Source organism: Furipterus horrens, unplaced genomic scaffold, assembly GCF_987537825.1.
Source record: "Furipterus horrens unplaced genomic scaffold, mFurHor1.1.pri manual_scaffold_4, whole genome shotgun sequence".
Classification (NCBI taxonomy): Eukaryota; Metazoa; Chordata; class Mammalia; order Chiroptera; family Furipteridae; genus Furipterus; species Furipterus horrens.
In genome coordinates, this window is record NW_028327174.1 from 204,122,956 (window position 1) to 204,139,285 (window position 16,330).

At 66.2% G+C, this 16,330-nt stretch overlaps 2 protein-coding genes across 3 annotated transcripts; one reads left to right on the forward strand and one right to left on the reverse strand.

The window, feature by feature from the left end:
* SLC2A6 (solute carrier family 2 member 6) lies at nucleotides 1-6,704 on the forward strand. Its single transcript, XM_090275001.1, has 10 exons — nucleotides 1-120; nucleotides 590-752; nucleotides 1,666-1,872; nucleotides 2,477-2,576; nucleotides 3,196-3,407; nucleotides 3,770-3,922; nucleotides 4,436-4,544; nucleotides 4,841-5,005; nucleotides 5,145-5,290; nucleotides 6,013-6,704. The coding sequence occupies exons 1-10, from the start codon at nucleotides 29-31 to the stop codon at nucleotides 6,166-6,168; spliced, it is 1,503 nt and encodes a 500-aa protein (XP_090131127.1). The 5' UTR covers nucleotides 1-28; the 3' UTR covers nucleotides 6,169-6,704.
* A 2,097-nt stretch (nucleotides 6,705-8,801) lies between these two features.
* On the reverse strand, nucleotides 8,802-15,995 carry CACFD1 (calcium channel flower domain containing 1). 2 transcript variants are annotated; one of them, XM_090275002.1, is made up of 5 exons: nucleotides 15,814-15,995; nucleotides 12,883-12,955; nucleotides 12,549-12,674; nucleotides 9,585-9,692; nucleotides 8,802-8,900 (listed from the first exon to the last, which is right to left on the reverse strand). In XM_090275002.1, exons 1-5 carry the CDS (start codon nucleotides 15,932-15,934, stop codon nucleotides 8,810-8,812), a joined length of 519 nt encoding a protein of 172 aa, XP_090131128.1. In that variant the 5' UTR covers nucleotides 15,935-15,995; the 3' UTR covers nucleotides 8,802-8,809. The 2 variants fall into 2 exon arrangements, with proteins under 2 accessions (XP_090131128.1, XP_090131129.1); XM_090275003.1 differs by lacking the exon at nucleotides 12,549-12,674.
* Between the last annotated feature and the right edge of the window lie 335 nt (nucleotides 15,996-16,330).

Here is a 16,330-nt window from a genome sequence, read left to right on the forward strand (position 1 = left end):
GCAGCGCAGGTGACCGCGGAGGCCGGCCATGCAGGAGCCCCTGCTGGGAGCCGAGGGCCCGGACTATGACACGTTCCCCGAGAACCCACCCCCGTCGCCGGAGGAGAGGACGCGGGGCGGGTGAGAGTTGCTGGGCCCGCGGGCTGCGGGCGGGGGTCGGTTTCCGTCTTGGGTGTCCTCTGACCATCCGGGAGTGGCCACCGAGGGGCCCTCCCGTCCCCTCCTGCCCCAGAGACGCAGGTCCTATCTAAGGAGCTGGCGGTGTGACCCCCGCCCCACGCCCTCCAGTACCGGGCCCAAACCCCCACGGGCGCAGACAGGGAGACGGAGGCCGAGGGGCAGCTGCGGGCTTGCCTGGTGGCGACGCCGAGAGCAGAGGCCAAACGTCTCCTGCACCCACGTCTCGGCCACAGTCCTGGGCCGTGGGGACTGTGCTCAGTCCCCGGGGCTTCCGCGAGGGCGCTGGCCCTCGGACTGTGGGGCGCGGGACGAACCTGGACCGAGCACTGCCCCGCGCTGCCCTGAGTGGACAGGCGAGGAGGGACTCAGAGACCCCCATCCTCTCTGCCCCCCACCCCACTCCCACCAGCGCCCTACAGAACAAGAGGGTGTTCCTGGCCACCTTTGCGGCTGTGCTGGGCAATTTCAGCTTTGGCTATGCCCTGGTCTACACGTCCCCTGTCATCCCGGCCCTGGAGCGCTCCTCGGACCCGAACCTGAGTCTGACCAAACTCCAGGCATCCTGGTTCGGGGTAAGGTCATCAAACCTTGAATTGAGAGGGGCAGGGCAGGGCCCTGGTCTGCCCTTCCCCATGCACTCCAGGCTGGGCGTGGAGGAGAGGGGTGAGGCCCAGTGGCGTCTCTGAGCTAGAAAGAGGAAGTGAAAGCTGATGGAGAGAGCATGGGAAGGAGCAGGTGGGAGGTGTTCCGTCAGGACTCTGGCTGGTGGGGTTGAGGGCTCCCCAGAGCCCCCACACCCGGAGCTGGGCTGTCGCAGCATAGAAGACACCTCCCTGGATGATAGGGGTCTGGGACATCTGCTGCCTGTGGACAGAGGCCCTGGCTGGAGCGAGGACGTCCAGGACAGACTGGGGGCACATGGAAAGGAAGCACACAGGCCTTGAGAGTCCCAGGATTCTAGAACTACGATCTTAGCAGCCTCAAATGTCCTAAGATAATATTAATAATACCCGCTAGGTACTGAGCACCTACTGTGTGCCAGGTGCATGCTGGGCACTTTCCATGAGAGCAGGTTGAGTCCAGGGCCACCCGTCTGAGGTGGCTGCTTCCTCTCTCCGCATAATACCATCAAAGAAACTGAGGCTTGGACGGACTAGGCAGCGTGCCGGGCTCACTGACTGGATCATCCTCACTGTGCTGTATGGGGAATCTGAGAATCCAGGGGCTTCAAGTCACAGAATCCTCTGGTCTGCTTTATTACAATGTTAGACATCGAAATGTCAGGCTGGACAAAACCACTGTGACACATGGCCCCACCGCCTCCCTGTTGTGGCGTCCCTGACAAATGGTTGTCCACATGCTGCTTGTACACCTCTGGAGACGGGAGGCTCACTACCACTCGGGGCCCGAATCTGGCCTGCAGCCCAGGTTCCCAGAGCCAGCCTGGAAAAGCAGCTTCCCTCTGCCCTGCCCCTTCCTCCACAGTCCGTGTTCACCCTGGGGGCTGCAGCTGGAGGCCTGAGCGCCATGGTCCTGAATGACCTGCTGGGGCGGAAGCTAAGCATCATGTTCTCGGCTGTACCCTCGGTGGCTGGCTATGCACTCATGGCAGGCGCCCGTGGCCTCTGGATGCTGCTGCTGGGGAGGACGCTGACGGGCTTTGCCGGAGGGCTCACGGCTGCCTGCATCCCGGTAAGGCCAGGACTGACCCCCGCCCCCCGGGTCCCCTCAGCCTCAGGAGTGTGCGGCCACCGTTAGATATGGGCGTCTGGCTCCACTGGCCAAGGGGGATGTGTTTGCTGAGGAGCCTCAGCTCACCCCCACCGGGGAAGCTAATTTTACGGTCATTTGCCCCGTCCCCAGCTGCCCCCGCACTGGACTCCCCAAACTTCCCGCCCCATTTCCTGACCGTCACGCATGTTACTCAGTTGGGGAAAATCCACATTGAGCAACAGGGAGAAGAGGGAAGTCCGCGTCCTGCCACCCCGCTGGCACTCATGCCTCACCCACTGCTCCCCGCACACCCAGCCGGCAGGGTCAAGGGCCCGCTGGGGGAGCAGAGACCAGTCTGGGTGCCCATGGGCCTCCCCGACCCAGCCTCACACTGCCCACTTCAGAGCTGAGTGCCTCTGCCCACTGGACAGGGAAGATGAGGCCCAGGGGAGGTGATGAAGTGAGTCACAGTCAGGACAAGAACCCCCCGCTTCTCTCTTCCCAAGGACCCCTGGGCCGCCTCGGCCATCTTGGCCAGGCCCTCGTTCTCACTAAAGGCTGGGGTGGGCGGTGTGTCTTGCAGGTGTACGTGTCTGAGATCGCGCCCCCCGGTGTTCGTGGGGCCTTGGGGGCCACGCCCCAGCTCATGGCTGTGTTTGGATCACTGTCCCTCTACGCCCTCGGTAAGGCCAGCACCACGCACCTGTGTGCAGGCTGGGGGTGGCGGGTGCCTGCAATGGACGTGGCAGAAAGGGAAGGTATAAGTGGAATGAGCCCCAAGATGGGCGGCAAGAGACCTGGCTTCCCGGCTGCACCTGGCCACCACCGCGCTGTGTACCTGCAGGCAATCTCCTGCCCCTCTCTGGTCAAGAGGCCCCACCCTGCCTGGGCAGTGAGGGCTTCTCCTTGGCCAACAGTCTCACAGTGACAGCCAAATGCTTCCATCCGATAGTCTTGGGAGGGGAGTCCACACAGAAAAGGGACCAGAGGGCAACTGGTTGAGGTGGGGCGGGAGTTTGGTGGCAGAAGCCTGGGGTCTTGCTTGGTCAGGCTACCCCTCCGTCACTGTGCTATGGCCCTCAAGACCCTTCAGGGACCTGGGCCCTGTGCTAGGGGTCAGGCGATCCCTGTGGCCTCCTGATCTAGAGCACAGAGGCCTGGGGTAATCAGGGTAGACTTCCCATAGGAGGTGGCCCAGGGATTAGCCCTGGAGGGCGGATGAGGTGGCTCAGAGGCCCAGTGGCGGGTGCCCGGTCTCCAGCCCAGACCCCAGAGCCTGCCTGCCTCCCTCCTCGCCCACAGGCCTCCTGCTGCCGTGGCGCTGGCTGGCAGTGGCCGGGGAGGGCCCGGTGGTGGTCATGATCCTGCTGCTCAGCTTCATGCCCAACTCCCCGCGCTTCCTGCTCTCGCGGGGCAGGGACGCGGAGGCACTGCAGGCGCTGGCTTGGCTGCGCGGGGCCAGTGATGACATTCACCAGGAGTTCCAGCAGATTCGGGACAACGTCCAAGCACAGGTACGGCAGGGGCGGGCGCCCAGCCCCGCACACCCGCCTCCCGCGCCCACGCTGCACGGGGCCCTGGCCTTTCTGAACCCCGCTTGCTTTTCCTGGAGAACTGGAGTGCCAGTGGTGCCACCTCCGGACGTCAGGGCACAGGCTCAGCGCAGGGGTGCCTGGGACCCAGAGGTTCTGGCCAGCCGGAGCCTGCCCTTGCCCGCCACCCATCCAGGAGCCTGGGTCCTGGGGTGTCCGCTGGCCTGGGCCGCTGCTTGGAGGAGGGACGAAGGGCGTCCCTGCCCAGCTCCATGCAGTCCAGGGCAGGGCAGTGCCTGCCGGAGGACTGGCCCGGGCCCCCAGCAGCGGCCTTGTGTCTGCAGAGCAGCCGCATGTCGTGGGCCGAGGCCCGGGACCCCCACGTGTGCCGACCCGTCGCCATCGCCGTGCTGATGCGCTTCCTCCAGCAGCTGACGGGCATCACGCCCCTGCTGGTGTACCTGCAGCCCATCTTCGACAGCACCGCGGTCCTGCTGGTGAGTGCCCGCCGCGGGGGCCTCGTGGGCACAGGCTGCAGGGCGCACCTGTGTTCAGGGCGCCGTCTGCAAGTAAAGCTCCCGTGGTTTGAAATAAAATGTACTGGATGACAAGGAAAAAACCAGCTTTATAGGGACGCAGGCCCCGTGGGGGCCATGGACCCCAGGTTCCAAGCGTCTGCCGCTCACTGCGGGAAGCCGCTCCCCCCCCAAACCCCAGCTTCCGTCTGCAGAATGGAGATAATCAAGGCAGGGCCTCCTGGGCTGGGAGGAAGATGAGATTTGAAGATTAGTGACAGCCGATGCACAGTGTTGTCACGCCTGGGGCCTGGGCTCCTGGGGGCCGGGGCGGGTGACCAGAGAAGGCGCCTGGTGCACAGTAAGTGCTCAGCGCTCGGTGCTCCGAGGAGCTGTGGCCACGACCTGCGGCCTGAGCACCTGCAGTGCCTTGTGGGGGCGGGGGAGCAGAGCGGCAGGCCGGGGTCCCTCAGCCCCGGGGCATCCTCCCCGCAGCCCCCTGAGGAGGACGCTGCCATCGTGGGAGCCGTGAGGCTCCTGTCCGTGCTGATCGCCGCCCTCTCCATGGACCTGGCCGGCCGCAAGGTGCTGCTCTTCGTCTCTGGTGAGTTCTGCCCTTCCCCCGCGGCTGCCACGCGTGCCCCTCGAGGTGGGTGCTGTGTGGCTGGGAGCGCCAGGGCGCCCGGGTCAGACCTGCACCCCCAGGCCGGCACAGGCCTGGCGCGCACCGGCTGCTCCCGGAGAGAGCGAGCCCGCTGACCTGTCACAGAAGCCTGCGCGCTGCTGCGAGGGCACGGCCGCCTGGGCGAGAGCCGGGCCGCAGGGCTTCAGGGCCCGAGGGCTTCGAGGAGCAGCCGGCTCAGAGGGCCCTGGCCCCGGGGGCCACCTGTCTGTCCACAGCTGCCGTCATGCTCGCTGCCAACCTGACGCTGGGGCTGTACATCCACTTGCGTCCCAAGCATCTGACCCCCAACGGCACCGCGGGCCTGGAGGGGGCGCCCCTGGCCACGCCCACCAGCCCCCTGGCCCTGGTGCCCCTGCTGGCTGCCATGCTCTTCATCATGGGTACGGGCCGCAGTGACACCGCAGGGGTAGGCTGCTGGCGGGGAGGGGGGCTGCCACGTGGGCGAGCTGTGGGGACCTGGTGGTGCGTGGGTGGGGCGCCGCCCCCTCTCTCAGCAGCGGCCCCACCCTCCCTGTGCAGGCTACGCCATGGGCTGGGGACCCATCACCTGGCTCCTCATGTCCGAGATCCTGCCCCTGCGGGCCCGCGGCGTGGCCTCGGGGCTCTGTGTGCTGGTCAGCTGGCTCACTGCCTTCGCCCTCACCAAGTCCTTTCTGCTGGTGGTGGTGAGTGCTGGGCCCCGGGGCCCCCGGCCACACTGGGACTCTGCCGAGGCTGCTCTGTCCTGCCCTCCGCAGTTAGCACGCCCGCCCCGCTACACGGAGGCCACAAAGCTACAGCAGCTGGGGACCGCCGAGAGCTCAGCTGCCGCCCGGGCCAGGAAGCCACACCCACTTGCAGTCGCCCTCCGGGGCCCTGGGCCTCCCGTCGGGGCGGGCACTTTGGGTCTCGGTGCATGCATGGTGCCTTGCACGGTGCCCACAGAGCTCCAGCCCGGCTGGACCCTGCCTCTGGGCTGCAAGCCCCAGGCCCCAGCTCTGGGCAGGAGTCTGACAGGGCAGCTGGGGCCATGCCCGTGCCCACCCAGGGCCTGGCAGGGCTGGGACCCCAGAGGGGTGGGACACTGGGAGGCCGAGTGTGCTCAGCCCAGGAGCGAGGCACATACGTGCAGGGGACCAGGGACAGGGATGCTCGAGCCGAGGCCAGAGGCCCCAGCAGGGCCGGCTCTCAGTGGAGCCTCCAGCAGGAAGGAGGCCGTGGGGCACTCGCAGGCCCTGAGGGCCGAGCAAAGGCCCTTAGACTTCCCGCCGGAGGCAGGAGGAGCCAGGTCTCTGAGCAGAGAAGGCGGAGCCCCCAGCGCTGGCTGACACTCGTGGGGCCACTGACCCCCACATAGGCCGGCGGGCCCTGGGTCCCCATGTGACCGGCACCTTCTCTCCGCCCCCAGAACGCCTGCGGCCTTCAGGTGCCTTTCTTCTTCTTTGCCGCCATCTGCCTAGTGAACCTGCTCTTCACCGGCTGCTGCGTGCCCGAGACCAAGGGCCGCTCGCTGGAGCAGATCGAGTCCTTCTTCTGCACCGGGAGGAGGTCCTTCCTGCACTAGGCCGGGTCCCCACCTGGGAGGGGCAAACCTCCGGCGGCTAGGCCTCCATGTTGGCCACTAACCTGCACCCCGAGTCCAGCCAAAACCACGACAGCGCCCCCTCCCAAGTGCGCTTTCTGGCCAGGGTCACCGCCCAGCTTGGCCCAGCGGGCAGCCTGAGGTGCCGCTCACACATTGGCCAAGACCTGCCGCTGCTGGGAGATGAGGCGGCCCGTGCCACAGGGGAGCGCATGGCCCAGGTCTGCGACAAGGCAGTGCTGGACGCCCCCACGGATGGTTGTGGCGAGGACAGACGGGGCTGGGGCGGCAGAGGGGCTCCCGCAGGACGAGCACCCGCCTCCTGTTCTGATCCCTGAGCTGCCATCGAGCACCTTGGCTGTGGGCAGGAGGCAGAAAGCTGCCCCCGAGGACCTACAGACGCCATGGGCAACCTGCCAGACACCCCGACCAACACTAACTCCTGCCCCAGCCTGGCGTCTGGAACAGGCTCCCAAGGGCTTCTGTCGGCACACCGTGCACCCCTTTTTATGAAAATAAAGAGAGACGCGCTCTGGTGGGAAGCCCTCAATGGCCAAGCTAGAGCCACGTTTTCGGCTGAGGTTTCCAGGGCCTGCCATCCCCATACTGCCACCCGATGTGTCCCCAGGGAGGTAGATAGGAGCAGGCGGCCTGGCTGCAGTGGTGGCCCTGCTCCCTGGCTGCGGGACCTCGGGTGAGCCGGGAGCAGCACCGCCGGCCCCCGAGAGGGCAGCATTCCTGGGCAGCAGCCCACCGACGCGGCAGAGCGCACGCGAGCATACAAACCGCCGCCAGGCTTTATTGCTCAGGAGTCAAGGCAAACAGAGCAAACGAGGCCAGGAGGAGAGTCCAGACGCAGGGAGGCGGCAGTGGGCCCTCGTGGCCCGGGCCCTCCAGCACCTGAACGGGCATTCCTTCCAAGGCCGGGCTCCACGGAGAGACGGTCCCCTGCTCCAGGACCGCTCTCGTTAGACTCGCAGGGAACCTCAGGCGAGGGACCTGCCCCTCTGCAACCCCCGTCGCACCCACCCCATGTCCTCACAGGGGACAGGCGCGACCTTCCTGGACACAGCCAGCCTCTCCTCCTGCAGCGAGGACACCCTGTCAGCACGTCCCCTGTGGGGAGGCAGGAGGGCTGGCGGAGGCCACCCCAGCCCGCTTCCTGGCGGAGGCCAAGCCCCAGGGGCAGTAGAGCCCCCGCTCCTCCCGGGAGGTAGACAGGTCTTATTCACAGCACACGTGGGAGAAGACACACACACACACACTCGTACACACCACAGCCTGGAGTCCACAACCCTCTCAACTGGCCTGAGGAAGCTGGCCCCCAAGGACCCCAAAGACACGTGTCCCACCACCCTGGCCACACCGTAGGGCCCCGGGCTCCCTGGAGGCTGCTGGCGGCACTGCTGGCTGGGACCACGAATGCCCTGGGCAGTACCTGCCGCTCCCGCCTCAAGTGGGCAGGACAGGCCCCTCTGGGAAGCCAGGCCCAGGTGCAGCCCGAGTCTGCTCTCAACATGACAAGAGGGGACCCTGGGCTTGGGGGCGCAGAACAGGCCCCACCTGGGGGGCCAACCGAGCCTCTTCCACACCAGTGGGGTGCTGCCGGGTCAGCCAGGCCCGGGAGGCAGGCCTAGTGGCTGAGGGCCAGCCGGCTGAGGCCACGGGCAGAGGAGGACAGGTGTGGACGGAGCCTGGGGGAGATGAAGGCACAGGTCCCAAGAGGGCCGACCCCACCTCCCGGCACCAGCTCTCCAGTGCCTACCCCACCCCCAGGCATTGCTCCCTGGTGGCCTGGCACCTGGAGCTGTGGGGACAGCGTCTATCAAGCTCTCAAAGGCTGGGGGGCAGGCCGGCAGGGAAACCCGAGGGGGTCAAGCTCACTTGCCCCCGACAGGGCCCGTGGTGCTGCAGACAGGGCAGGACCACCCCACTTCCTCAGCACCAGGGCTGGGGGGCCCTGGCGGTCTTGTCCAAGGCCCTGGGGTCCTGCTGGAGGTGCATCCCCACCCAGGCCTCTGGCCGCTGTCCCAGGAGCTCCAGGAGCATGGCTGAGCCAGGGGCTCCCACAGGGGACAGTGTGACGGGGCACAGGCAGCGGCGGACAGCCCCCAGGACACTGCCGGGCTCTGAGAGCAGGTGGACACGGGACCCCGCTGGCTCAGCCTCCAGGAGGCTCACTCTGACTGAGGCCCAGGCCTCCCCCCTGCTGACAGGACCCATGTCGCTGGGGAGTGCCACCCCCCACCCCACCCCCCCGCGCCCCAGGCTTTCAGCGTCCCCGGCAGTCCTGCCAGCTGTGACGGGAACCCACCCAAGGCCCGGGGGATTGTCGGTGCAGAGCTGCTGCCCGCTGCCGCCTGGGTCACCGAGGCTTGCTTGGCCCCTCTCCTGGCTGTCGGTTGAGGCCTCCGAGTCTCGCCTGGCACCTCTGCGCAGGCACCGAGCTGGGGACACGGACAGACAGGAGGACTCCAGGTGCAGCCACAGGTGCGGGGACAGGCGCGGAGCAGCGAGGGAGCCAGGCCCAGGCTCCCTCCCAGGCTGTCCCTCGGCGTCCTGCTGCGGGCCCTGACCCTTGAACGTGCTCACAAAGATCCCGATGGCAGGGCCCAGGGCGGCATCACAGCTCCCCCTCCAGGGTCTCAGTGAGCTTCTCCTCATCCGCCTGCTGCTTCTGCTGCTGGATCCTGGCGTAGGAGATGGCGTCGCCCCTGGGGAGAGCAGAAGTCAGCCCACGGCAGGGGCAGCCCAGGCACGCAGCCCTCCCAGCCACGGCTGAGCGCCAGGACCTGCCAGGACCTGCATGCAGGGCCTCCTGGCCCTCTGGTTTCCCCAGGGCCTATCGCTAGGGTAGCAAAGACGTGTCTTGTCACCTCTAAGAGTGGCACAGGCTGCCTGGGACGCCGGGCTCCCTGAGGCAGGGGAGCACCAGTGCAGCACAGGTGTGGGCCCTGCCTGGGGAGCGGCTCCCCTGGGCCATGTCTGCCACCCCACCACAGGCCGTGGCGAGGCCAGACCGAGCCACCAGGAGGCCTCACACATCCTCCTGAGCTCAGTCCCCAGAGCTGAACACGCTCAGGATCCTGGCTGATCGTGGGTGGCCACTGTGCCTGCTTCCACCGCTGGGTGCCGGGGGCTACTCCCAGAGCCCTTGCTGAGAGGCTGGGGCAGGAGTGACGGTCCCCCCCTCACTGAGAGGCCGGGGCAGGAGTGACGGTCCCCCCCTCACTGAGAGGCCGGGGCAGGAGTGACGGTCCCCCCCTCACTGAGAGGCCAGGGCAGGAGTGACGGCCCCCCCCTCACTGAGAGGCCGGGGCAGGAGTGACAGTCACCCCCTCACTGAGAGGCTGGGGCAGGAGTGACAGCCCCTCCCCGGGCGGGGACCTGGGACGCACTTTTTGCCCAGCGCGGAGAGTCCGTACAGCACCCCGGTGGCGAAGGCGATGGCGTTGCCCAGCAGCGTGGTCAGGGTCAGGCTGATGATGATGGGGACGACGGCCATCCTGCGGGAGGGGCACTGGTCAAGGGGCCCGCCCACCCGCCCGCAGCCGCCGCCCCATTTCCAGGCCCCCTTCCTGGGCGCCAGGAGCCCCGGAAACCAGCTGGGGCAGACACGGCCGCGCTTCCTACATCCCCAACCCCAGGGGCTCGTCAGCGGAACTCAGCGCATTTCCTGATGGGGGGACCCAAAGCTTTCACGGGCTTTTAAGGAGATCTGTGGTCCAGAAAGGCTCAGAGCGCCCCGAGGCAGCCACCGCGCAGCCGAACAGCATGTCCAATGGCGGCTCCGGCTCAGTCGCTAAACAGCTCTGTGACCCGGGGCAAGTCGCTGCGCTTCCCTGGGATGCCGCCTCTGTGCAGGGGGGGTCCTACCTCAGACGTTTTCCCGGCCGGACGAGGTTAAGGTGTGGTAGGGCGTGAACAGCAGAGGCACCGCGTAAACCCTGGCCCTGGGCGGCACAGAAAAACCAGCCGGGCCGCAACGAGAAAGGTCCCGAAGATGAAACCGCACCAGGCGCGGTCTCTGCAGGGCTGGCGTCCGGCCTGAGCAGCTAGCTAACCGGCGACCCACCTGGTCCCCACGCCTGGTCCCCATGGCAGCACGGCGCCCCTGACGGCAGGTGTCCCCTCGGGCTGAGGGATCCTGGGGCTGGCCCTGGGCCCTGGGTTTTCCAGACCAGTGGCAGCGACCGAGACGAACTGAACCCGGAAACCTCAGAGTGCTCGGCGACCGGAGGACCAGCGTTCGGTCCCGCCGCGGCCCGGACGAGGCTGCCCTGGCTCCCACGCGTGCGCCCTGGGTCTGCCCTGCCCTGCCCACACTCGCCCTGCACAGAGGAGACAGGACAGCAGGCCGCTGCTGGGGACGGAGAAGGGACCTGACCAGCGGCGGTCCACAGGACTTCCGACCCGGCGGAGCCCGGGCCCAGGGGCTTTACCGCACAGCTGCCCCTTAAACGGCACCTCCGTGGGCTTTTCCAGGAAACAGATTTTAGTCCGTTTCTGTAGCTTACTTGTTTTAAGAACACAGTATATAATGCTGATAACATACAAAATATGTATTAATCAAGTTATGTTATCACTCCGGCTTCCTCCCGGCCCACAGCGCACTATTAGTGGTTCCATTTTCAGGCCAAAAGTCATCCTTGGGTTTTTGACTGCATAGGGGTCGGCATCCCTGGGCTCTTCAAAGGCCAACCATAGTTATAAAATTTCTAAGTGACGAAAGAATAATAAAAATTACAAAGGAGGAAAAAAGAAAAAGACCACAGGGGGGAATCTGTCAAAATAAAATTAAAGGCAAACAACAGACTAGACAAATATTTGCACAAAACCTAGCAAAGGACTAAGAAACCTTTTCATACAGAGACTCACAGAACTAAGCGGACACTGAGCCAGATGCCGACAGACAGAAAGCGCACTGGGCTGTTCTCGGAAGGGAACCGGGAATAAACGAACAGCACGGGAAAGGGCGCCGCCTCTCGGAGCAGGCGGAGAGGTGGGGATGGCGCGCTGGACGGGGACCCCAGCAGCCTCCCCCTGCCCCCCGTCACCTGAATGACCATCGCCTTGGACCCCCAAGTGCGCGCCCCGACGTGCATCCTAAGCAAACCGTCGCAGGCACCGAGGTTTCAGCAGACGCGTCCGTCACGGTGTGACGCAGACCACAGTCCACAGACTCAGGAAGCACAGCCAGCTGAATCGGTATTCCCACCACCGAGGGCAAGCTGGGAGGTCCTCGTGGTAACACGAGAAATGTCTATGCCACGAGAGTGCACGGAAACCAAAAGCAGGGCATGAGTTTGCTTACAATGATTCAAACTGTGTGAGACACACGCTTGCCCAGCAGCACTCCTGAAGGCACGCTCAACAGCACACGTCTAAACGCAAACACGGGCGGGCCTCGGGCAGCAGTTCTCTATTTTCCAAGTCATTATTATTCTTTAACTTTTTCTTTTTCTGCCCTCACCAAGGCCTGACTCCAGTCAGAGAGAAGCTGATCGGTCACCTCTAGTACGCGCCTGACCAGGGACCAAACCCACCGCCGTCTGGTGCACGGAGGACGCGCCACCCACCTGAGCCGCCCAGCCAGGGCTCTCCGAATTATTTTTAATGGCGCTATGTCACTGCTGGCATTTACAAAGTGCAATAAACGAACAAAGATCAGGGCAAGGGGCACAAAGATGCGCCATGCTCTGTGATCCCGTGGCCCAGACTCAGGCCCGCGGCTCCGGAATGGGACACACGTCTGAGCTCCATCCAAGCTCCTGGGTCTCCGGAGGGGAAGAAACCTTTAAAAGGAGAACCTCTCCTCTGTGGCTGAAGACGACCTGGGCAACAGTAACTGTTACAGCGCCTGCTGCTCCCAGAAGCGGCTGAGGGCCCCAGGCCCCAGGCCCCACTCTGGAAGCTCCTGTGTCACACGACCAGAGCGAGGCGACTCAGACTTGGCGCTGCTCACGGCCCCTGCCCTTCGAACCGGGCAAGGAGGGCTTCCCTCCTGTCAGGGCGTCCCATCGGCTGCTCTGGAAAGGCCACACGGACGCATGTCACATGACGCACCGGGACGGACGTGGCGGACAGTCCCAGCTGCGAGGCCTTCATCCAGGCGCTTCCTGCTTCTCCCCCCCACACACGCTGCCATGGGCGTGCGGCTCAGGTCCGCACGGCGCACAGCTGAGCACAGGCCCCGCATCGCAGCAGCTGCCAGATGCGCACACAGGCCTCCCAGGGGGGCCTCCCCCAAGAGGGGCCGAGCGCACCTGCCCCCCTCCCCGGGCCAGTGCCACCGCCACCCTGCAGGGCCCCGAGCAGGCAGGGTCTGGGAGCCACGTCCGGCCCTGCCCGCAGCCCCTCACCCGCAGTAGAAGACAGCCTTCTGCCAGGAGCGCAGCTGGTCCACCTTCGCGGCCACCGTGTTGGCGAACTCGATGAAGGAGCAGCAGAAGGGCGCCTCGCAGAGCAGCAGGACGAAGGCATTGGTGCTGGAGGGCGAAGGGGGTATAGCTGGCCAACAGGGCCTCTGCCCGTGGCCCCCACGCCCTCTGCCCCCACACGCTTCCCTAACTGAACTGAACTGAACGTTCCCGAGCGGAGGGTCTGGGTGGTCCCTTTGTCCCTCCTCCGGGGCAGCACTGCGGCTGCGGCCACCCGCCCCGGAACCCACCGGGCAGGACGCACGGGCCCACTCACATCATCCACACGCCGGCCGCGATGTTCAGAGGGTGGATGGTGATGCAGTTGAAGAAGCCGGAGATGGCGCAAGCTTGAAAGCAAGAGACATGGGCAGGAGTCAGCAGAGGAAGGGACAGTCTGCTGGGAAGGCCACCTGGGGACGCGGCTGGGGCCACCACGAGAATCACTCCGACACCGGTGCTTGGCTCTTCCCATGGCACCTAGAAGTCTCCTCTCTGCCACCGCAGACCATGAGGCCAACATAACCATCCCATGTCCCAGTGGGGACACAGGTCAGAGCAGTGGCGCCGCTCGCCCAGCACGCAGCAAGCATGTGGCCATGCCGGCTCTCAGAGCGTGGCGAGGCTGGGGGGCGTCTCCGCCTCTCCATTGCGGGGCCCTGTGAACCCCAACGGCACCAGCAGCCACCTCACGAGGTGGTTCCGAAAGAAGAGAGAAAGTCTCTCCAGGGCAGGTGTCCCCATTCACAGGGCTGGCCACACGAGAGGTCCTCCGACTCGGGAAACGTGGCTCAGCTTCTGGGTGGGACGGGCGCGGCCTCCCTCACAGCGGGAACCAGGCCCAGGCAGACCCGGGCCGCAGTCCCAGCTCTGACCACACAGCAGCCGAGGGACCTCGGTCGGTCGGGGTGTCGTCCCCTCTCAGGCCTCTTTTCTCTCCTGCACACAGCCAAGCCCCCTGCCCTCCCTGCCGGTCCTGAGGCAGCAAGGGGTCCCGTCGGGGAGGGTGCATCCTCTTCTAACCCTGCAAGTGGCTTCTCGGATGTCCCAAATGTGCGGCTTTGCCTGCACCCCCCAGCTGCCCATTAGGGGAGGGGCCCACCATATTTGCTCCCCGCATCTCCCCACAGCCCAGCTTCACCGGGAGCGCCCCAGGCAGGCCAGGGAGCAGGCCACGGCCATGGCCACCCGCTCATTAAACTTGCAGAGCTCCTGTGCACCTGAGCCGGGCGCGGCCCGGAACCCTCTCTTCCCATGTAACCCGATGCAGACGGCAGGAGCTGGAAGGGGAACCAGGTCAAGTGAGCCCAGCTGCAGTGGGCCTACCCTCGTGCGCCCCAAGACCTCCCAACGTGACAGGTGCACCTCCTGCCTACTAACAAGACAGCACGTGTCCTGGGCATGTCACACACAGACTCAGGCAGCCAGGTGCCCGGGGCCACCGATGCCACGTGCCCACAGACCCACACTGCTGTCTGCCCACGCGCCTCCCTCCCCTACCAGCAGCCGCCACTTCCTGCTGCTGCCAGCACTGCCCCCGCCCCCCACTGTCCTCCCAACAGCCAGCCTTCGGGTAGGACGAGGTTTCAACCCAGCCAGGAGCCCCCTAATAATCGAGGGCTGGAGGACGTCCCCTCAGTCAGTGACCCCCGAGCTAGGCGAGGGAGGTGTCCCGGGCAACCCTTTCCACCCAAGGACAGTTAGGACCCCCCAACAGTCATCCCTCTGCGGCCCCACCCCCAGGGGCTGGCTGGAAGCACAGCCTTACCCCATCTCTGAAGCTCCGGCACCTACCCTGTGACGAGCTACAGGTGACCCTGGAACAGCACCGGGGTCAGGCAAGCCAGCCCCACGCAGTGGAAAAGCTGAGTGTAACCTTGACAGTCATCCCTCAGCGGAACTGGCGCCAGGACCCCCGGGGATACCAAAACCCACAGATGCCCAAGTCCCTTACATACAATGAAATGGTGTCACTGGCCCTTCACATCCACAGATTCCCAACCACAGACCGGTGGGGCCGCAGACGCAAACCCAGGGGTGCGGAGGGCCACCGGCATGCCCACTGTGGAAGTGGACCCATGCGGCTCAAGCCTGTGCTCTAAGGTCACCGGTACTTGGTGTTCACGTAACAACCATCCCCCAAACCTGCAGGAAAAACACATCTTAGGGGGACAGGTTTCTCCTGAAGCTTCATCTGTAGCCCCAACTCCAGAAACTCCCAGGGCGGCCCAGGCACCCTTTGCAAAGCACAAAACGGGATGGAATGCCTGGGTTAAGCAGGGCGTCAGCAGGATGAGGGCCTCCAGGCCGGCCGGGACCTCCCTTCTCCCGCACTGACCACTGTGGCCCACTGCCCACAGCCCCACGCCCGCCCACCCCGGCCCCAGGGAAGCAGCTGATGGAACCTGAGAGGGCCCCATCGAAGGCCGGCCTCCAGCCCCCAAGGCTCTCCGAGAGTGAAAAGCTGCTGAGAGCAGGGCAGGGGCTCGGGGCCCCTGGGGTTTGGGGGAGGGCCTGTCCCACTGCTTCCTCTGGCCACGGGCAGCGCCATCCTGACCCGCGCTCCTGACCTGCCGGTCTCCACCCACCTGCCAGGGCCGTGGGGCCGGAAGGGGCCCTGAAAGCGGCTCCGGCTGGCAGGCGGGGTCAGCGCCTGGCCTGTCTCTGCGCCAGGGGTGCCCTGCTCAGGCCTTGCGCGCGGCTGCGCCCTCGCCACGCCGAGGGACTTGCGTTTGCCTCGGGAACACGTGCCACGCTCTTTCTTGTACTTTGGGATCGGACTGCCTTCCTCCTGGTCCTCCCTTTGGGGGCTTGGGCTGAAGCCCCGACTTCCCCAGCCCTGCGGTGGGCGTGTCCCGGGCGGGGTTGCGGGCAGGAGGGGAGGTGACAGTGGACCTCCTGTCCTCCCGCAGCCCCTGGCCCGCAGGGAACGCCCGCCCCGCTTACAGAGCTGACCCCGCCCGCAGGTGCGGCCTCCGGGCGGCCCGCGGGGGCTCAGGTTCCCTCCTGGAACGTCCCCAGCGTTGCCAGCCCAGCCCGCAAACCCAGGAGCCTGGGCGGCGCGGCGGTAACCATAGCAACCGCCGGGCGCCGCGCCTGCCGCCGCGACCCGCGCAGGCCCCGCCGCCCCCGGCCCCGCCGTCCGGCTCCGCGGAGACGCGCACGCGCGGGGGCTGCGGGGCGCCCCTCGCCCGGGCCGGGTACTCACACACGGCCCCCAGCACCCCCGACAGACGACACAGCCAGCGGTACCACCACGTCACGCCCTCCTCCTCCGCGGGCGACGCGGAGCCGACGGGCGCCGCCGCCGCCCCGCCCGAGCCGCTCATGGTGCCGCCACCGGCGCAGCCCGCCGCCGCACAAAGGACTTCGGAACCGGCCGCGTCGGCCGGCGCGCTGCCTTGTGGGAGAGGCGGCCTCTCTTTAGCACAGGGGGCGGGGCCTAGCGGGGTTCTCGTGCTTATTAGCATAAGGGGCGGGGTTCCGGGGAGGTGAGCCGGCGGGGCTCGTGTTGTTAGCGTAGGGGGCGGGGCTCGCAGGGCCAAGGCGATTTGCGCCCGAAGGGCTGGTCCTTATTAGCGTTGGGGGCTGGTTTTGGGGGGCACCGGACTCCCAGGCGGACAAATCCTCCCAATGGGACTAGCAGAGGGGCGGGACTTCGCAGAGAATCAACAGGTACGCCCGCTTCAGCGCCCAACCGTGACTCCACGCCTCTCCCCGATAGG

Excerpts from the sequence above, each read along its gene's own strand:
- SLC2A6 (XM_090275001.1), top strand. The coding sequence starts at position 29 with ATGCAGGAGCCCCTGCTGGGAGCCGAGGGCCCGGACTATGACACGTTC. Across the intron at positions 121-589 it reads GAGGAGAGGACGCGGGGCGG|CGCCCTACAGAACAAGAGGG; the intron begins GTGAGAGTTGCT and ends CACTCCCACCAG. Across the intron at positions 2,577-3,195 it reads ACTGTCCCTCTACGCCCTCG|GCCTCCTGCTGCCGTGGCGC; the intron begins GTAAGGCCAGCA and ends CCTCGCCCACAG.
- CACFD1 (XM_090275002.1), bottom strand. The coding sequence starts at position 15,934 with ATGAGCGGCTCGGGCGGGGCGGCGGCGGCGCCCGTCGGCTCCGCGTCG. Across the intron at positions 9,693-12,548 it reads AAGGCTGTCTTCTACTGCGG|GATGGCCGTCGTCCCCATCA; the intron begins GTGAGGGGCTGC and ends CCCCTCCCGCAG. Across the intron at positions 8,901-9,584 it reads CTCTCCGCGCTGGGCAAAAA|GGGCGACGCCATCTCCTACG; the intron begins GTGCGTCCCAGG and ends TGCTCTCCCCAG.